The 17,149-nt window shown below is 43.8% G+C and overlaps 1 protein-coding gene across 1 annotated transcript in view; it reads right to left on the bottom strand.

Annotated features, from left to right (window-relative positions):
• APBB1IP (amyloid beta precursor protein binding family B member 1 interacting protein) overlaps window positions 1-17,149 on the bottom strand; it is a 100,407-nt gene that overhangs the window by 24,686 nt on the left and 58,572 nt on the right. Inside the window, exons 6-7 of the mRNA XM_084781968.1 lie at window positions 16,434-16,593; window positions 14,095-14,216 (exon numbers count right to left, since the gene is read on the bottom strand). Coding sequence (XP_084638094.1) covers window positions 14,095-14,216; window positions 16,434-16,593 — 282 coding nt within the window. The remainder of the gene's footprint in view (window positions 1-14,094; window positions 14,217-16,433; window positions 16,594-17,149) is intronic.

Here is a 17,149-nt window from a genome sequence, read left to right as displayed (position 1 = left end):
TAGCCTCATGGAATGAGAAAGGTCTGCCTGTGGTCACTCGCTGTTTTGTTGGTACATTTGTTTGCATGTAACACTTAATCAGTTGTTATCTTTATGGTATTTGGGAAAGTGACTTCTTTTGAGGCGAGTATGCTCTATTAAGCTGGTGTTTTCCCAATTAAATGGAAGTGGATAATTTTTTTTTAAGAGAGAAAGATGGGGTAGGAGAGATGGCTTAGCAATTAAGAGTGCTTACTGCTCTTCCAGAAGCCCCAGGTTCAGTTCCTAGCACCCAGAACAGACAGTTTACAACACCTGTAACTACAGTTCTAGAGGATCTGATGCCCTCAGGTCTCAGAGGGTATTGGATGCACATGACTCACACAAACTCCTGAGGCAGGTATACACACACACACACACACACACACACACACACACACACACACACACGTACACGCACATGCACACATGCATGCATCGCACGCACATACACAGAGAAATAAAAATATTTTATAAATTCATATTAAAAACAAGAAAGAAGAAAGGATAGACTTAACAGCTTAACCTAAGGAGCATCAAGCCAACAGTTGACAAGTGGGACTGCATACAACAGAAGCATATCTGGATAGCAAGTGCTCAAGGAAAGAGGCAGCCTACAGAAAGGAAAAACACCTTTACCAGTTATACAGCTGACAGAGGGCTAGTATCTAGACTATGTCAACAACTCAAAAACTAAACGGAGAAAACAAACAACCCAATTATAAAACAGGGCTTGGAACGAAACAGTTCTCAGAAGATAAAACACCAACAGCTGAGAAAAAAAATGTTCAGCATTTTTAGCCATCAGGGAAATGCAAATTAAAACTGATTTGAGAGTTCTTCTTAGTCAGTATGGCTAAGGTTAAAAAAAAAAAGCCAAAAGTCAAAACAAACAAACAAAAACCCCCAACAGCAGCAGAAGCAGAAGCAGCAGCAGCAGCAGCAACAACAACAACAACAACAACAAAAACAAAAAACCATCAAACAACAACAAAAACGAAAGGACAGCAGATGCTGGTGGGGACTCAGGGCAAGGGGAAGGCTTATTCACCGCTGGTGGGAATGCAGCCATTATGGAAATCAGTTCCTCAAAAAGCTGAAAATAGATCAAACCACAAGATCCCCCTATAGCACTGCTGGGAAAATATCTAAAGGACTCTGTACCTCACCACAGAGACACTTGCTCATTCATGTCCATGGCAGCTCTATTCATAACAACCAACAACTGGAGACAGTCTAGATGTTCATCAACTGATGGAGGCATAGTAAAGTGGGCTACACTTGCACAATGGACTATTATTCAGCTGTTAAAGATTTGTTAAAGGTTGAGAAGATTTGCTCAACCATGTTCATAGCAGCCTTATTCATAATAGCCAGAACATGGAAACAGCCTAAGTGTTCCTCAGTAGAAGAATGGATCAAGAAACTGTGGTACATTTACACTATGGAATACTACTCAGCTATTTGAAACAAGGAATTCCCAAAATTTGTGGACAAATGGATTGAACTAGAAATGATCATAATGAGTGAGTTAGCCCAGAAACAGAAAGAGTCAAATGGTATATAATCACTTATATCTGGACACTAGCCCAAGGGGTATGTCCCAAGAAAGTCTTCGCTTACCAGGAAAGTGGGACAGAGGGGAATACTTCCTATTGGGACTCTAGGTGAGAGAATCAAGGGAGAATAGGGAAATAGAAAGACCCAGAGGGTCCTAGAAACCTACAAGTAGATCATTATGACGGGCAGATCTGGGCCCGGGGGTCCTGCTCAAACTACAGCACCAGCCAAGGACAATACATGCAGTAAACTTCAAACTCCTACCCAGATCTACCTAATGGACAGGACATTCTTTACAGTTGAGTGGAGAGTGGGGTCTGACGTTCACATGAACTCTGGTGCCCCATATCTGACCACGTCCCCTGGATGGGGAGGCCTGGTGGCACTCAGGGGAAGGATAGGAAGCAACCAAGAAGATACCTGATACCCTATGAGCATATACAGGGGGAGGAGGTCCCCCTCAGTCACAGTCATAGGAGAAGGGAGTAAGGGGAAAAATGGGAGGGAGGGAGGAATGGGAAGATACAAGGGATGGGATAACAATTGAGATGTAATATGAATGAATTAATAAACTATATAAATGTTAATTAGTCTTAGGTTTTGAATATGTGTGGTTTGTTCAAAATACCAACAGAGGATAGGTAATTGGTAAGAGACCACGGGATGGAGGGTCTCTTTCGAGGAAGAGGAAATAGGATACAGTGTTATAGAAAAATAGAAGAGACATAATTAAATGGAGCGGATCATGTGATGACAGGCTGCAGGAGGGAATGAAGGGGGCAGATAACTAATATTAAAGTCTTTCTGAAAAACCATATGGAAGCCTACTATCATAAAAGCTTACTAAAATATATACATATATAAAAGGAGCTTAAATAGAGTCACTCTGCACCTAGGTGGGCAATACTCCAACCAGACCAAATAAAACACCAGTACCAAGAGTGGGTTGGGTTGCATCATTTTGAATCATTAGCCAAAGGCATCTCATAGAATCCCCAAATACTATTGTCGATTGCCAATGCTATTTTTTACCCTCTAGAACTTGACAGCAAAACTCTACTGGGGAAGACATCACACAATTGAGTCATAGAACGTGGAGAAATTTATCTCAACCAGAAGCTTCGTCCCTACTGACCAGAATTCATAGTTCTGGAAGGAGCTAGACACACTACTGGAAGAGAAAAGTGATCATTAAGCCCACTCAACAGTGAACCCTGTGAGCTTCAGTAATGATCTGACTGGCAAGATATGCTCACTGATCCAGTAGTGGCCTGAATGCTATGGGAGCAACCAAACCACATTTGATTGGATTGACGCCATGCTTCACAAGATGGAACCCATACCTGACACTGCCAATAAACGAAGAACTTGAGCTTAGACAGATGTTACACCCTATGGGAAAAGCTACTACGATACTAAATGGGCACAGCAATAAAATGACTTCTACTGACATATTCCTATACCCATAGATCAATGCAGCACTCAAACCTACCAGAGAAGCTGCTTCTTGCAGTAAGTGGTAATTAACAGAAGAGAATAAGCAACTTTGGAATGTTCAGCTCTAAAAATGGTGCCTATGTAATATCCCTCCTCTTAAATGCTCGGGGATCTATGTGAAAGAGAGAGCAGAAAGATTGTAAGCCAGAGGGGATGAATAACTTCAAGGGAATAGTGTGTCTCAGACACAACAGGGCAGATGCACACATGAGCTCAGAGACTGTCATCAGCATGCACGAGACACGTACAAGCTCAAGACAGACAAAAGAGGGGGGTGGTTAGCATGAAGTCCCCCTCCTACCTAAGGAGCTATTGGCATTTGATTGCTGTTGAGAGAGTGTCTGAGTTTGCTTTCTGTGATAAGAGGGAAATACATTTTTTTTTTCAGGAGAGCGACACCTGGGATATCAACCATATTTTAAGAGTAGTCAGCCAACACAATTGGACTCCATTTTCTTGTAAGAGAGAGAAGGTAGGTGGGTGACAGTGGAGAGAGAAAACATAAAGTTGGGTGGGTAAGGAGTCGAGGTAAGATTCTGGAAAGATTTGGGGGAGATTACGAATATTATTAAAGTATATTGTATTGAATTATCAAAATAAAAACATTTTAAAGATATTACTAAAGAGAAATAGATACTGCCTCGTTTATTACAAGCAAAACCATCCCACGGCTTTAAATGTGTACTGTTGGGAGTCAGGCCAATCCAAGGCTTTCTCAGAGGCCTGACGAAAGGACAAAGGGAACCCAGCTCTGTGCCTTTCCCAGAGGCAGACTTGGCAAGGTCCAGTCAAGGATTTAAGGTTTTGGTTCTTGGCAAATTGGCGTTTTCCCCCCTGAAGAGACTGAAATGATCAGCTTCAAGGCCACTGTGTGCTTGATCTGTGATGTACCTGGGATGCCCGTGTTCCTTTTGGGCAACGTTCGTTGCTTCATGAGCCTCCTGTTGACTTTGCGCCATTGTTTAACTTCCCACTGACTCTGTCCCCTTTCCCCTTACAAAGTGTAGATAAGTTGCTGTGCTTCTTAATAAACTTTCCTGGCACAAAACATAGCTTGTGCAAGACCCCCTGACACCAAACTTTCCTATCCTCTTTATCTTCTGACACCCTGGTTCCTCCTTGCAGTAATCTGTCACTGAAGAGTGACCTGCTTGCTGGCCAAGGTCAGTGTACAACAATCTAATTCATACAGCAGGACTCACACTATGGACGGCTAATGGGATGTTTTTGTTGGACAACCTTGATTTAAGGGAAACTGGCCTGTAGTGATGTCAATATATATATTTTAAAAAACAGTAATTCCAGTTCACTGAATAATATCATTCTTTTCCATTTTAAAAGATATCATTGGGCTTAATTAGTAAACTCCAAGTTTTCACAAAGTTAAGGAATGCTGCCTCAAAACCTACCGGAGACTATAAGAGATTATTTAGTTTAAACATTGGCAAAATTACGGTCACTGCCAGAACAGAGGAAGCTTTATCTCAGATACCTGTAAGTGGCCAACTAGTTTACCCACGTTCCAGCAATGCACCAATAAAGCTGCGTTTATACTCTTGTTTCTTATACACCATTTTCTTGACTCCAACTTCAATATAACCTGCCATGGAAGGGATAATAGTAATGGGGAATTACAAATACTTTTTGGCCTGGAATGGTCTGAATGTAAAATAGTAAGTAAGATCCGTGAAACTGGGTTTGTTATGTTTTGTCCTTAATCTTGGCTATTACTGGCTAAATCCTGTCATTGTCGGCAGGGGTTTTAGTAGCACCCACTTTCATGGGATTGCCTCAGTGTTGAAGATGAAAACGACAAACGCTATTATTTCATAACAGATGCAATAAAGCTAAGGATAATTAACGATGGGGATGTGTGAGAGCCACTCATCACAAGTCACATCTAAGGCTTCTGGTGTAGCTGGGAAGCCTCTTCAGGGATACACCCGCATCAACTTTTACATCTTTAACCCCTATTTCTAAATCTGATCTACCAGATGATGGCTAGCGTATTTCACAATTGATTTCCCACTTCTTAGAAAGAGAAGGCACCCCGCACACCCACAAGAACCTTGCTGCTCTGGGTCGTGAAGCTCAAAGGCCCAAACAAAAGAATCACTCAGAAAACCTGGCATGAAAAAGTGGAAGACTCATAACAAATCCTTTTGAAAGTCAAGTGATTTCTAATGCTTTGCTTCCCTCACAATGGAAAGCACCTAATTATCTTGTCAGTCAGTGCATGAAAAGAACCATCATCGAGCCTTCAGTGACTTTCAGCTGACAACTTGGAAAGAGTTCAAAGACCTGAGTGGAGTTTTTTTTTCCCCTCTATTCCCATCCATTTATTAATTGGAGCACGTTTCCTCAATGCTTTTTATCTGTAAAAAGTAGTTAACATCTATCCTGGTTAGCTTTTTGTCAGCTTGGAGCAAGCTAGGGAAGAGGACCCTCAATTGAGAAAAACGTCTCCGTCAGATTGCCTGTACGCAAGACTGCAGGGTTTTTTTCTTCATTGATGACCGATGCCAAGGCCCCAGCCCAGTGTGGGTGGCGCCACCCCTTGGCTGGTGGTCCCAGGTGGTTTGAGAAACTATGTAGAACAAACCGTGAAGAACAATCCAACAAGCCCCAGTTCTCCATGTCTCGGCTCCAGCTTCTGCCTCCAGGTTCCCAGCTTGAGTTCCTGCCCCGGCTTCCTTCAGGGATAGACTGTGATTGGACACATAAGCCCAATCAACCCTTTCCTCCCCAAGTTGCTTTTGGTCATGGTGTTAATCACAGCAATAGAAAACGAACTAAGACAATCTCTTTTTTTTTTTTTTAAAAAAAAAGTGAGAACACTTATTTATTTATTTTGGAGTTAATTAGGAGTAATTTACCTGCAAGATATGCTGGTGTGATAGTGGCATAAAACTTGTGAGTGTAACCAACCCATATCTGATTGGAGTTAGGGCCCACTCCATGGGATGGAACCCATACCCAGCGCTGCTTGGGTAGCCAAGAACCTGAGACTAGCTCGGCCAAGAACCTAGGGGAAAACCAAATACCACCGTTCACCTAAAGGAATATAGCAACAACATGGCCCCTAATGACATCCTGCTATACTCGAAGATCGTTGTCTTGCTCAGCCATCATTAGAGAAGCTTCCTCCGGCAGCAGGTGGGAACAAAGACAGAGTCCCAGAGCCAGGAAATATGCAGAGTGAGAGACCTTGGAACATTCAGTCCTGACAGAGATGTTTCCACCAAAACTGACCCCTCATGGTTCAGGGAGCTATGTGGAAGAGGAGGTGAGAAAAGTGTAAGAGTCGTAGCGGGTGGAGGACACCAAGTAATCATCTTCTCGACACGAGAGAGATGCACACACACGTCTCTCAGAGACTGAGGCAGCATGGACAGGGCCTGCAATGGTCTGCACCAGCTGAGGTCTTAGAGCTGAAAGGAGAAGTGGACACATGTCCCATCCCTAGCCCAGAAGCTATTTCCAACTGATAACCACTCGCTAATGAAAAAATTAGTTCTTTTCAAGGGAGTCTCACTGGGAAAAGAAACCTCTCTTAAGGGTAGGCCCTGGCCCAGCAGTAGATGGCCAATACAAAAGGAACTCAATAGCATCTTTGGAAGTTCTCTGTCTCATGACGTTAGGTCAAGGCTCCCCTCCCCTTTTCCTCCTTACAGGCTGTCTGTGTAGATATTATGGCTTCCAGTTTTGCATTTTTAAATGGCATTCCTGTGCGCGAATGGCTGAGTCTCTGAATCTAAATAGGTTTCTTGTGCTTTTCCTTTGGCTCTTTTTCTTGTTTGGTTGTTTTGCCATACTTTGATTTGTTTTTAAAATTTATCTTCTTTTATTTTATTATTGTTATTTAGATGCCTGTTTGTTTTCTAATGAGAGACAGAAAGGATGTGGATTCAGATGAGAGGGAAAGTGGAGAGGAACTCTGAAGAGTCAAGGGAGGGAAAACCATAATTAGAAAATATTGTATGGTGGAAAAAAACCTGTTTTCAACAAAAGAAAAAAATGTTCCCTTACAAAATACCAAATCTTAAATCTTTTGATATCTTAGCCAGTTATGTGATATTAAAAAATATGTCTTATGTTGTGTCTGTCAGTGAAAAAATTGGAAACTTTTAAATTCGTGAACATAATTTGTTGAACTGGTATGTAAGCGGGAAACCAAGAGCAGGTTGTTAAGCATATAAGTAGTTTACAGGAAGATGAATGCATGGGGACAACAATGAAAACAGTTCCAGGAGAGAAAAAAAACACACAATATGAAATCTACAAACATTTGAAAAATGCTAATTGTACAAATCCAAGTGTGCACCGTGTTGCTAACTGGCTCACAGAGAGGCAAATGTTTGGGGATGTGGCGGTTGCAAGGCTGTACAGGGTAGGGACAGCGTGGATACATCTGCTCCTTCTGCTCACTTTTACTGTGAAGCAGATTTTTCTAAAAACATAAAAAAAACAAACAAACCCATACTCAGGGGCTTCTTAAATACATATGGATGGGAGTCAGACTGCCATGGAGCAGAATTTAGAATCTACAGGACTATGTTAACTGTAAAGATTTATAACACATGGAACTTTGCCTCCTTTATAGATACTTAATATGCTTATTTTTAAAAAAATTGAACTAAGTATAGTGGTATATGTCTGTAATCCCAGAAGTAGGGCTGCTAAGGCATGAAGAAGTACGTGAGTTCAAAGCCAGCCTATGCTACATAGCAAGATCTTGACTCATAAGGGTATAGGAGCTCGAAAGGGTGTCAATAGACAAGTGTGTGAGCTGGCATAAGGTTTTTCGAATTTCCAGGAGTTATACAGGCATACAAATTTAAACTCTATAGATGCAGCTGCCACCTGAGGTTGGCCATAAGTGGCCATATGGGATTAGATGAAGGAGCAGAGAGAGGAAGGAGATCTATCAAACAAAAGGGAACATCATAGCTACTGATACAGAGAATGACAGAGACACTCTGTGGCAGTTTGAAAGAAAATGCCCCCATGGGCTCATAGGGAGTGGCACTATTAGGAGGTGTGGCCTTGCTCCCGTAGGTGTGGCTTTGTTGGAGGAAGTGTGTCATTAGAGGGTGGGCTTTGGGGTCTCAGATGCTCAATCTATTCCTAGTGTGGCATTCACGTCTGTTGCCTGCGGATCAAGATGTAGAGCTCTCAGCTCCTCTAGCACCGTGCCTGCCAGCATGCTGCCCATGCTTCCCGCCGTGAGGATAATGGGCTAAGCATCTGAACTGGAAGCCAGCCACAGTTAAATGTTTTCCTTCATAAGAGTTGCTGTGGTCATAGTGTCTCTTCACAGCCATAGAAACCCTAAGACACATTCAGTGGGAGCTGGAGAGATGGCTCAGTGGTTAAGAGCGCTGTCTGCTCTTCCAGAGGTCCTGAGTTCAATACCCAGCAACCACATGGTGGTTAACAACCATCTACACTGGGATCCGATGCCCTCTTTTGCCTGCAGGTGTATATGCAGATAGAGCACTCACATACATAAAATAAATAACTGAAATCTTAAAAGAAAAGACACACCTGGTAACTCTGCACCCAAACACAGTAGTTGGCAAGATCGCACACTGCTTATGCCTCCTAGGAATGGGGCTAGAGCAATAGCTTCTGGAGAGATCTGAAATGCTCCTAAATGGAACAGGGTACAACGACATCAGCAGGGTCCATAGCATGCACCTCAGTTTCCATTTTCAAATGGAGATTTGCCAGCCAAGGAAAGACAGCCTCTCAGAATTCCCCCCATTCCCAATTCAGTGTCTTTTGTCCTACAAGTTTGCAGATCCTGGCTTCTCTCCACAAATTTATAATGTATCATGGCTAACATTATCAGAAACGAGCACTGTGTTTTGGTTGAGATCAAACCACTTCCCTTTCATACACCACTTTAACAGTGTAGCTAGTGGATTTCACACTGTGGTGGGTTCTGCTGTGGACAGGAAGGGCAGCAGTGGTGGCACCATTACAAACCGAGAAGTGGATTGTAAATGGGGTCAGAGGACACACTGAGGTGACAACGCAATCAGCACCAGACGACATAGCCAGCCATGTGAAGTCACTTTTCAGGCCACCGGTGGGTGCCCTGGAGTTACACCTGCCTAAGCACACCACAGGTGCTGGTGAGTCCTTCCTGGTTGTTGTGTCTCATAGCTGATATCAAAGCTTTCCCTTACATCTATTTTGATGCCTCCTCCCCAGGCCTACTCCCAGATAAACAATCGAGAAAATCACTCCATCAAATATTGAAGATTTCAGTTATGAGATTCTAATGATCTACTTTCATAGTTTTGTATAGTTTAATTTTTTTTTTCAGAACTGGTATTTTGGGACATGTGCGCTTTTGTTTGTTTGGTTGGTTTTTTGAAACAGGGTTTCTCTGTGAAGCCTTGGCTGTCCTGGACTCACTTTGTAAACCAGGCTGGCCTGGAACTCACAGAGATCTACCTGCTTCTGCCTCCCAGGTGCTGGGATCAAAGGAATGTGCCACCACCACCAGGGTTGCACTGCTTTTTTGTTTTCAAGTTATTTAATTTGGTGTGTGTGTGTGTGTGTGTGTGTGTGTGTGTGTGTGTGTGTGTTTGTGGGCGCGCGTGCACGAGGGCACGAGGGCATGCTTGCACAGATCACATTACAGAGGTGTGTGGTATTCAGAGGACAACAGCCAGGAGTCAGTTCTCTCCTGACACCTTGTGGGAACCATAGGTCAAATCACATTTCCAGGCCTGAGTCCAGGTGCCTCTAACCTCTCCCCTCCTCTTCCCTCCCCTCCCCTCCCTTCCCCCTCCTGTCCTCCCCTCTCCTTCCCCCTTTTCTTCCCCTCCCTCCCCTTTTCTTCCTTCTCTTCCTCTCTTCTCCTCACCTTCCTTATTCCCCCTTTTAACTAAAGTTTTAAGTACACATGAAGTAATGGCGTCATCATGGCATTTTTGTTCATGTAAAGCCATTATACTTTCTTACTCATCCTACTGCCCTGCCCGCTGTCCTGATCTTCCTCTTGTGTGTCGCTCTCCTCCACATAAGAAGTCCTTCCTTCTGTTTCCATGTCACCTGGATTATCTGATGATTAATCTTTATTGTTAGAACTAGACTCAGAAAGTGAGTGGGGTGCCAGGATTGATCTTTCTCTGCTTTCTGGCTGCGGACAGTTTTTATGACCTAAGATAACGCACAGCCACAATCTTAAGTCATGTCCCATATTCCTTGCCTTGGACCTTGGAGTTATCTGCTGAAAACAATAGAGCTTGACAGCAATTTTATAAAATGGATAGTCACCATAAATGTCAAACACAACATTTGATATTGACTGGCAAACAATGATGTTTGTGATACTGTTTGTTATCGGGGTTAGTTGGAGTAACTATTGTAAAGTCTGAGTAACCCTTGTAAAACTCTGTTAAAAATGTCTCTAAAGTATCCTTCATCCCTTCCCCATGTGATGCTTTCTCTGCTGTTCAGAAGGACAGAGCACACTGTCCCTGTGATAGGGACAGACACAGATACAGAGCCAGGACAGGTTCTCTAGACAGCCTGAAGGCACACACAGGTTCAGACCCATGCGGCAGACAGAACACCAAAGACTCAGGCAGCAGGGAGTAGAGAATTCAGGGCTGGGATCGCCCTTGATTAAATGACGACAAAGGGAAGTGCTTTGATTTCTTAATGTGACACCAATGTCTTATTGGTGACTGAGAGTTGATTACTAATTTATTCAAACTAAGCAGAAAAAAAGCAGCCCCGATGCCTTCTGAGATTCTAGAGCAATAGGGGTTTTCATACGATGATAAAGGAAGAGCAAACCTAAAGACCATTCAGAAAATTCCTCATCGGCATTTGCCACAGCTAAATAGAAACATAATCCACACCCCAGCACTTTCATTCATAAATATATGGACAAGAGAAATGTCTGCATGTGTTAAGCTAAAGACACATATGAGATATTCCCACCAGCATTACTACTTAAATGCCAAGCTAGAAACAAACCACATGTCTGGTCAGCAGTGAGTATATATATTTTGGTTTAGTCACCGGACGGAATACCAATTGGAAGTGAGAAGAGTAAACTGATGCTATAGGTATCCACGTGAACGAGAGTTAGGTGGGAATAAAGTCCAAACATGACTGTGAACTATAACATGCTTCCAATTCACTAAAGTCCAAAATAAGGGACAACGGAGGAGGTGAGTATCTGAATATTGACTGCCGCTATAGCGGGGAGCAAATACCAAGAAGAAACACAAAGAGCCTCCCTTGTGCCCGGCGCGCGTTGAGGGGAAGCGTTGTACTCCTAGGACATGACAGTGCTTTACCAGACACTAAGCTGTTTGTCCCCTTCCTCCTCTTAACAATGGCCACACTGCACAGTTCCTGGACAGGGCTTTCATGGACTCAACAGAAAGGGTGTTCCGGGAGGGAGCTGTGCAAAATGGTGGCCTTGAATACGGTGTATACGGTTGTTATATAGACATCACACCCTTAGACTCTTGTAGTTCAGCGTCACCAGCAGCTCCTTTATGGCTAGTGGTGTCTAAGAGAAAGAAGCGTGGTTATACCCTGCCCTGGCCTCTTCCTCTTCCCCTGCAGTTTAGAGGAGTTGTTACGCAGAGCTACCGTGGACACGGAGATAGAAGTCAAATGTTCTGGCAGAGACAATCAAGTAAATCTATTCTCTTTTGTCTGGGTCAGTATATGAGAAAGAAATAAGATTCTAGTTTGTTTGGGGCATGGAATTTGAGGCGTTATTTGTTACAACCCCTGTCCTCTTACTAATACAAGCATTATAATGGAATGATTAGACAATAGGTTGAAAAATTGACATTTTTAGGGCTGGATATTTCTTAATTGCTTTGTTGTCATTTGCCACCACATATTCCAGGGAGGACCTCAGAAAACAGCACAGGGCGGTTATTTGATGGTTGACCTTGTCAATTCGCCTGGATTGAGGGACACTTAAGATATTATTAAAAACACTCTCTGACTGTGTCCATGAGGGCATTTCTAGAGCCAATTAGACTATGGGGGCTATGACCTAATTAATGGATTAGTGCTCTGATGGGCTCATAGTCTGAATAGACTATTGGGAAGGGGTGGAGAGGTGTGTGGGGTGGGGTGGGGGAGGGGTGGAACCCCATCAGGGGATGCTGGCTGGAGGAAGAAGGTCTGTAGGACTATGTCTTTGGGGGATCTTTCTTGCATTAGCCATTTTCTGTTACTACCCTATACTGCTTCCTGTCCAACACGCCATGAAGGCTCTGCCATACCCTCCTTACCACAATGGGCACAATGGGCACAATGGGCCCTTCCTCCCTTAAACTGGTTCTGCCAGGTATGGCCACAGCAATGATAACACTAACGCCAGGGGAAATACCCGCAAGTAGCCTGTCGTGGGCTCTCCTCATTCTGTCCTCAGTGATTCGAGACTCAGTCCCCTCTCCCGTAAAATGGAAAGCTGTTTGGATGACCTCAGAGATCACTTCCATCTGTAACATTCTTAGAATTAAAAGAAAAAAACGTGAATGGGCAGGAGGAGAGTTGGGGACCTTTTATATAAGGACATACTGTCACCTGATGCTGTGAACAAGAGCTCAGCACCCACACACTGCCGAGTTAGCCTGGAAGGTACTGAGACCAAGTAGCCATGTGTGGCTGTGAGCTCGGCTCCACAGGGGAACATGGGAGCAAAGGAGGGGTGTAGACCAGAACAGGGGAGAAGCTCAGTATGGAGAATGAGGGACAAGGGTGGCCCCTGACTAAGGGACAAGGCCCCTGGCTAAAGGACAAGGCCCCTGGCTAAGGGACAAGCCCCTGACTAAGGGACAAGGCCCCTGGCTAAGGGACAAGGCCCCTGACTAAGGGACAAGGCCCCTGGCTAAGGGACAAGGCTCTTGACTAAGGGACAAGGCTCCTGACTAAGGGACAAGGCCCCTGGCTAAAGGACAAGGCCCCTGGCTAAGGGACAAGGCCCCTGACTAAGGGACAAGGCTCCTGACTAAGGGACAAGGCTCCTGACTAAGGGACAAGGCCCCTGACTAAGGGACAAGGCTACACTTTGGAATGTTTAATTGGTACAAAGTATGGGACAGGGTGAGAAGGCAGAGCTTTTCTGGTAGTGACCTTTCCAGATTGCTGTCTCTGTTCACTGGCGTCTGTGGTGACTGGCAGCACAGACTGCTATTCTGGTTACGTGGTGTCTGTCATGTGATTTCTAGTTGCTCCAGGCTCTTCCTGGAAAGGCTCAGGTTTTCCGGTGGCATCCTGCTATGTGATGTGAGGGATGTACTTTCAAATGCAGGAACAATGCTTTTGTGCTCCTGTCTATTGCTTAAGGAAATCACAATACATTTTATATTCTCCAGGTACTCCTGAAACAGTGTGGCAGGGACCCTGTGAATGACAGGACACTTGGAGTAGTATACGGAAGCTCCCAGGCTGTCTATGCCAAGCGAAGGAACGAGCTGTAGCTGCGGCATCAACACAGTGGGTAAGTGTCTCCAAGACAGAGCTCACACCATTCTGACTAGATCTATGCATGTACGCTCCTGGCCTTTACTTTTCTATAAATAAACATAGAAAAGGTATAGAGAAACTAGGTATACGTCTTTCATAAGCTCTGGTCCAAGTTATAAATAAATCTCTTTTTATAATTAAAAAATATGGTAGCTGGCTATGGATATGACTCCCCCCCAGTACCACTCCCTTTAGTTACCACAGTACTGATAAGCAGCAAGTATGGACTACCAAAACATGGTACTTTGCAATAGAGAAAAAAGAATCTATAGTATATCAAGGCACATTGGATTAGACAACAACAAATTTATATGCTTTCAATTTTTAATGAAAAAAAAAGTTTTCTTCCTAGGTCTTTCAAAGGACCCTGAATTTCTAAGTTTGCATTTATTTGAAAGAAACACATTTGTGAGATATCCTGAGATTATGGTTTGGTCAGTACACAGGTGACAAAAACTTCTGCTACACAGTTTAATGAAACACAGGCCATCTTACCTGAGGATTTTTAAACACAGCATACTTTTCCTCTTTCTCCAAAAACAGTACTTTGTTTTCTGTGTCTCTTGTCCAGTCTGATAAGACTTCAACAACATTTTCATGGTCTTCAAAAATTCTCTCTGAGGAAATAAAAGACATTTCAGACGAGAGTCTATTATTGAGGTGAGTACAATGGTCCACAAGGTTCCTAAACACTGGCAGCCCTCACTTAGCGGGTTGGGGGGTGGAGGGGTGGTGGGTGTGTTTGGATTTATTTAGCCAAGGGCGCATGCTCTGCAGAAAGGGTGGGTATCTGAGGCTGGGGAGGTGGGTACTATGTTAATGATACCTATAAGGTGCATGAGTTCCCTGCTCAGCATCTTCTCTCTGTTCTTGCATAGCACACCTCCAAACCCTTGTGCATCTTGTCCCTAATAAACCATTTCCGTTCCTGAACTGGCCACGTGTCTCTCTCTATACAGTGCACTGTGAAGAGGCAGGAGGCCTGGGGAACGTCAGGGCCTTCCCTGTGAACTAACATCTCTGCCTGTAAGTATAGGGACACATTCCTATGTAGGTTCAGTTTTCTTAACCAATATACTTTATTACGAACTTACTAACCGAGCATATGTCCCTTATAACCCGACTAGCCGAAACAATAGGAAAAGAGGATTAAAGAATAACAAAACCGTAAGGATATCAGTTTTGGGGAACGATTCTCCTGGTGTAATCGGCAGGACTTCTTCTGTTGGAACCTGGAGCAACCAGAACCCAGAACCTCAGCAGGAGCCGGAGCCCTGAAGCCTTCCCTTGAGTGGTTCTCTCTAGGAGCGTCTCAAAGTGCAGCGATGAACACCCAAAACTATCCCAAGTCTCCAAAAGCCCTGCCTCTAGTTTTTGGCTCATTTATATATCTTCTTCCAGAGTCTGTTCATGGGATCTTTTCAGCTGGCAACAATCAACCTCCCACCTGATTTGCCTTCTAGTGGATTAACCTCACCTGTTCTCACAAGACTGTTCCGATTCCACACTTGGGATCCTAAAAAACAGGTTTATCTCTCCTTCATTCCTACCATTTTTATATGTCAGTGTTCCTTTAAATTTATCTTAACATAAAAACATGATAAATGGAAATTATAGTATTCTGGGCCAATATTAAGTATCACGCTTTTTAAATGATGGCATTTTGTTTTTCGTTTTAAATGATTCTTAGCAGAAGTAAATTCTATAGGGGTGACAAAAGAGCGATGGATGCTTAAGCTTTGAGTGAAACTGTGAAACTCATAAACTCTGCTCTAAAACTCTGAAAATAATAGATGAATACCTGAGCCACACTTGAAAGTAAAGGGCGCTTTTTCTTCCCTTGCTTCCCTGACTCACAGAGTTGAAGGAAACGTCAAGGCTTTTGTTTTGTTGTTTCTTTGTCTTGTGTTAGTTTTGAGATAGGGTCTCCCTATGTAGCTCAGACTAGCCTGGGATTCACCACCCTCCTGCCTCAGCATCTCCAGGGCTGGGGTCACAAGCGTGTGCCACCATGCCTCATTAAGGTACTATTGGGTGGCGCATGCCTTTAATCTCAGCACTCGGGAGGCAGAAGCAGAGGCAGGCAGATTGCTGTGAGTTTGAGGCTAGCCTAGTCTACAAAGTGAGTCCAGGACAGCCAAGGCTACACAGAGAAACCCTGTCTCGAAAAAACAAACAAACAAACAAACAAACAAAAAAGTAGACCATTTTCTACAGTAAAAAAACTTCCCTAAAAAGCCTCAATAACAGTTACTTCTGGGAGACTGCCTTGCCTTGAGGGTGAATGGGAAGAAACAGAAATTATTAAATTGCTGAAAGGAAAAAGAAAAAAAAAAAAGAAAGAAAAACAAAGAAAGAAAAAACAAAATCCATCAATTTATTTTAGTGTCCTTTGCTCCCTGGGGCTGAGCCTCTTCCATTAGCAATTTCTTGGCCATCAGTCAAGTTTTGATGGGGAAAGAGGAAGCGAGCACAGATATAAGATCTGGCAGTCACACTATTTCAAGGGAGCAATCTCTAAAGGAATGTTAGCTGGCAGATGCCCAGGATGTTCTGCAATGTGATGCGCTTCCTAAGCATGGAGCAGGACGGACTATATTCCCCCTTCCTTCCCTGTTTAGAGCCACCAGCAAGGTGATAGTAATGAAGTACATATCCCCCAAAAGCCTGGCCGCCCTCTAGCAACTGAGTGTCTGTCACAACGAAACAAACAAGCAGGCGCTAACCTCAGATGAGGGCAGTGACACTGTCGTGTCTTGAGGCATTAAAACAAATGGTTAAAACAGACCAAAGCCCAAAATAAAACAAAAGCCATGTGGGGGGAGGAGACTTACCAATTTGCAATTCAGGATATATTTCATAAAGACACCAGTCCACATTGCAGTCACAGTGAGTTTTTTCAAAAAGGTTGTCCAGGACATCCCGAGCCACCTGTCGCTCATCCACCATCAGTGACTTGGTGCTGTTGTCATTCATGTGCACCTTAACCACAAGCTGAAGATGAAGCCACAAGAGCAGTCAGTCAGCTTCAGCATCTGGGGTGGGCTGCTAAGCTCAAGGTGTCAGCATTGCTGTTGTTCCTGCCACTGTACATTAGGAATGCACCCTGTAGGTGTTGCTGTAGCTCACAGGGTTCACATTTGGGTAAGGCTGTTGGTGACTTTTCTCAACCAGCAGTAGTGGCATGCTTGTTATGGGCGGTAACCAACCCCTTTCTGGTTGGATTTAAAGCCTGCTCCGCAGGACAGAGCCCATGCCAGGTACTATAAATTGGGCCAAGAACCCAAAGCTGAGGGGGAAATCACGGGCCTCAGAGGAGAACCTACATTTATTATTTTACTAAATGGATGTAGCATCAAACTGCCTTATAATCTCAATATCTATCTTTTTATCCATAGATTAATGCAGCTCTTGATTCTCATCAGAGGTTATGACTCAGTTGGCCGAAGTATATTGAGTAAGTAAGTGACTTGTGGAGTGCTGAGCAGTAAATGGGACACCTGAATCACACCACTCCCTGTAAGGCTCAAGGGAGAGGAGGCAGGGAGAT

The sequence above is a fragment of the Acomys minous genome, assembly GCF_964271855.1.
Source record: "Acomys minous genome assembly, chromosome: 5".
NCBI classification, from domain to species: Eukaryota; Metazoa; Chordata; class Mammalia; order Rodentia; family Muridae; genus Acomys; species Acomys minous.
This window is presented reverse-complemented; position numbering and strand designations above follow the sequence as displayed.